The 3,701-nt window shown below is 43.7% G+C and overlaps 1 protein-coding gene across 1 annotated transcript; it reads left to right on the top strand.

The window, feature by feature from the left end:
• Positions 1-505: 505 nt before the first annotated feature.
• LOC147417895 (pentatricopeptide repeat-containing protein At5g27110-like) lies at positions 506-2,329 on the top strand. Its single transcript, XM_086506947.1, has one exon. It carries the CDS (start codon positions 694-696, stop codon positions 1,945-1,947), a length of 1,254 nt encoding a protein of 417 aa, XP_086363073.1. The 5' UTR covers positions 506-693; the 3' UTR covers positions 1,948-2,329.
• The last annotated feature ends 1,372 nt before the right edge of the window (positions 2,330-3,701 follow it).

Raw genomic sequence — 3,701 nt, 5'->3', positions numbered from 1 at the left:
TTTAGTTTTTTGTGGACCCATCGTAAAAACTAAACTCAAAATTTCGGGTTTAGTTTTTACGTCTCGAGGGTCGAGATCTACGAACGCCCTTGATTTTGCACTAGGGTAAAGGGGCCAATAAAGAACCACCCCCCAAAAGGAAGATGGCTCCACCTCCAAAAGAGAGACAAAAAAAGGAATATGCTTGGAATCTTGCTTAGGTGTCCACATCTGATTTGCTAAAAAGTTTACTACTATTGAGACTTGAGTGTCTCTGTTTTCTAAAAAGCCCTCAGAATTACTCTTTTTCAAATAGAGTGCTGAAGCAAAATAAAAAAAATATCAATCTTGTATCATCTAATGCATCTTTTCATGAGGAATTGAATGCAGTCATCAAATTTCAAATCTGGCCGGATATGAAAAATCCCCCTCAAAAATACTGTTTTTTTCTTAGATGTTCTGGTATTGGCCCCTTTACCCTAGGGCCGTTGATCCTATGGTTGGACCCGTGGTACTTAATGCTGAGGCCAACCTGGCATGGTTGAGCTTTCAATTGCAGCATCATTCAACTATACCCAACGCTGCGTCTGATAACTAAGCCTCGCGTGAGAGAGCCATAAGCCAGTTGAAGCTCGTCCCCTCTGTGCACGATGACAAGCGTTGGCGCAACGAGCAGCACTTGCGTGCGTGGCTCTGCTCCAGCAAGGGCTTTTGATGCAAGACAAAGCTCAGGCTTGGGCTTCCTTGCATACCCGCCTACCAAGAAGCGCTCGCGATCTCTCTCAGCACAATCTTGCGACGTGCATCTCTCTCTTGCGGTGTTGCACCCGTCACAAAACCCTAACCTCCGGACATATTGTCCACGATCGCTTAATCCAATGTGGGCATCACCACAAATCGCTGGTCGCTACCCTCATCCTCCAGTTCTACCTGGCATGTGGGGCTCTCACAGATGCATTGCGATGGTCTCTGCACATTCCAGGACGTGATGCCCATCCTTGGAACCTTATCATTGGCACATTTGTCCAACAAGATGATTACTCTGAAGCTCTTCAACATTATCGACGCATGCAGCAGGATGGTATTCCTGCCGATCAAGCGACATATGTGCATGCGCTTTCGGCTTGCATGATGGTGGAGGAGGGCCTTCAATTATATGCAGACATTAGATTGAGTGGTTTTGACTCAGATACTATTGTTGGGACTGCCCTTGTGAGTATGTTTGCTCGAGTACATAGTCTGGAAGATGCAAATTTGGTGTTCGACAAGATCTCTGTACGAAACATCATCTCATGGAATGCAATGATATCAGCACATACCCGAAATGGGCAGGGCTGGAAGGTGTCTTTCCTCTTTAACCAAAGCCAGCAGGAAGGTTTACTACCTGATAAAATTACAGTCTTAAATATGCTAACTGCACATTCTGGAAACCAAGGATCTCCAGATGAGAGCAAGAGACTCCATTTACGTGCTATTTTTGGAGGCTTCATCTCTGATAATGTCCTGACAACGGCTTTGATCTGTGCGTATAGCTCGTGTGGCTACATGAATGATGCAATATTGTTGTTTCAAGAGATGCAACGGAAGGGTGTGGTCTCTTGGAATGCGATGATTCGATTATATGTGAAGGAAGGGCATTTTAGTGATGCCTTTGCAATTTCTCATCAAATGCAAGTGGAAGGGGTGCTTCCAGACAATGTTACTTTCATTACCCTTCTGGATGTGTGTGCAAGACATACACATCTAGAGCAGGGAAAGAAGATACATCTTAGTGTACGACATTATTTATTTCCGTTTGACGTCATTTTGGCTACGGCTCTTATCAATATGTATGGAAAATGTGGAAAGCTTCACATAGCCCACCATTTATTCATCGATATGCAATTTAGGAATATTGTATCATGGAATACAATTATCTCATGTTACACCCAACATAGTTATTGGGAAGAAGCTCTGCTTGCATTTTAAGCAACAGACATGGGTCATCGAAAAATGTCACAACTACAAAAGTGCATTCAAAGAGAGAGGAAATGGTGTGTAAACTGAGAGCTTGCATTAACCTGCACCAAAGAGTTCGTAAAACCGAAATTAATGGGATCGCTCTTAACCCTCGTGGCTCACGGACACCCTATTGCCTACGACGGACACCGTAACCGTATTATTTATTTAAGTAGCGTCAGGCACCGGGCTTGTCGGTCCAATAGGGAAAGGTAGAGTGATCGCCGATGAGAGGCGCACTCTAATACGAACATGCTAGGGTTAGTTGGCTAAGCACGGACGCCCAAGTGTGAATGGGGTGAGCTCACATAAAAACCAATTAAAACTAAAATTGAGTCATTTTCTCATTGTGCAATAGAAGCTGCTCTTGCTCCATCTCCACCTTCTCCTTCACCATCTCCTTGTGTGTGTGCGTGAGAGAGAGAGAGTGTGAGAGTGTGTGTGCGATCGAGCGTTGCGGCGGCACGACGGCGGCGAGACGGTTGAGCGCGGCGTAGTGGCGTCTTCCTGTTCTTCGCGACGCGGGAATCCTTCATTCGCAACTACGCAGGAAGGTGAGTGACACACCGTTCTTCCTTGTGAGCTTGTCTGTTGTATGACCGTGTGCTAGGAGCCTTTGTGGCTCGTACACGGCGTGTAGCAAGTCCCTAGCCTTGACATTTTTGGCGCCGTTGTCGGGGAGCTGCTGCGCGTGAAGCTCCAATGGCGACCTGTAAATTGTATTGAAGCTATTTTTTATGTAGGAAAGGCGCGGCTTAAGTTTCATCATTGTTGTTATACAAAAACAGTAGAGAAAGACACAATGTTGTTGATTGCATTCAAGTTTTCTGTGTTCTGTTAAGCTCTGTTTTGCTAGTTCTATTAAGCTCCGATTTCAGCTTACACAGTTAGCATTTCTTGCGTTTCTGCATTTTCTGGTTTGCACTGCACAGTTCTGTCAAGTTTCAATTTCTGCATTTTCTGTGTTTTCTGGTTTGTGCACAGTTAAGCGCACAGTTAGTTAATTAAGCAGGTTAGTAATTAGATGAGCCACTGATTAGCAGGTCAGTAGGTAGGCGGAACAGTAAATAGTTAGGTGAGATCAACGCGCACCAAAACGCGTATCAAATAATATCCAAAAAAAAAAAACCTAAAAAAAACAATAATAATAAATTTTTTAAAAAAATAAAAATATTTTTTGAAAAAAAAAAAAACGAAAAATAAAAACGCGAGTAAGGGGGGAGGTTAAATTTTTGAAAAATAAAAACGGAGGTTATAAAAACGGACGGGTTGGTTTGTATAAAAGTTAGATCGGGATCAATTCCCCAAGCCCAAGCGCAAGCCTCAGTCCTCAGTCTTATGACATATACTAGACTCACTCTTATATATATACCTTACTCCCTCAAGAGGGAATGAGAGCATGTGGGACAAGTCTTCCACTCTCCTCCCTTCTCTTCCCACTTCCACCCTTAGATTTGCTATTTATAGCCCAGTTCCTCAGCTAGGAAAAGACTGTTTCGGGCTTTTTTGGAGCAAAATAGAATCAAACGGTGGGTTGTATAGCACAGCGCGTTCCTCCTAGCGATACGCTCGTTTCGAGCTATCACACGGTCCATTCCACGACACGCTCTAAATAATCTAGCAAAAAAACAAACAAAAAACACGTAAAAAACTAATCACAAGGCCTCCTAGAGCAGCTTTTTGACACCTTAGGGTATCAAAAGCACATGCACTTACGCTCTGGG

The sequence above is a fragment of the Adiantum capillus-veneris genome, chromosome 30 (genome assembly GCF_014529385.1).
Source record: "Adiantum capillus-veneris isolate H3 chromosome 30, ASM1452938v2, whole genome shotgun sequence".
In the NCBI taxonomy this organism is placed as follows: Eukaryota; Viridiplantae; Streptophyta; class Polypodiopsida; order Polypodiales; family Pteridaceae; genus Adiantum; species Adiantum capillus-veneris.
The sequence above is the reverse complement of the archived record's forward strand: the minus strand, read 5'-3'. Positions and strand labels throughout refer to the sequence as shown.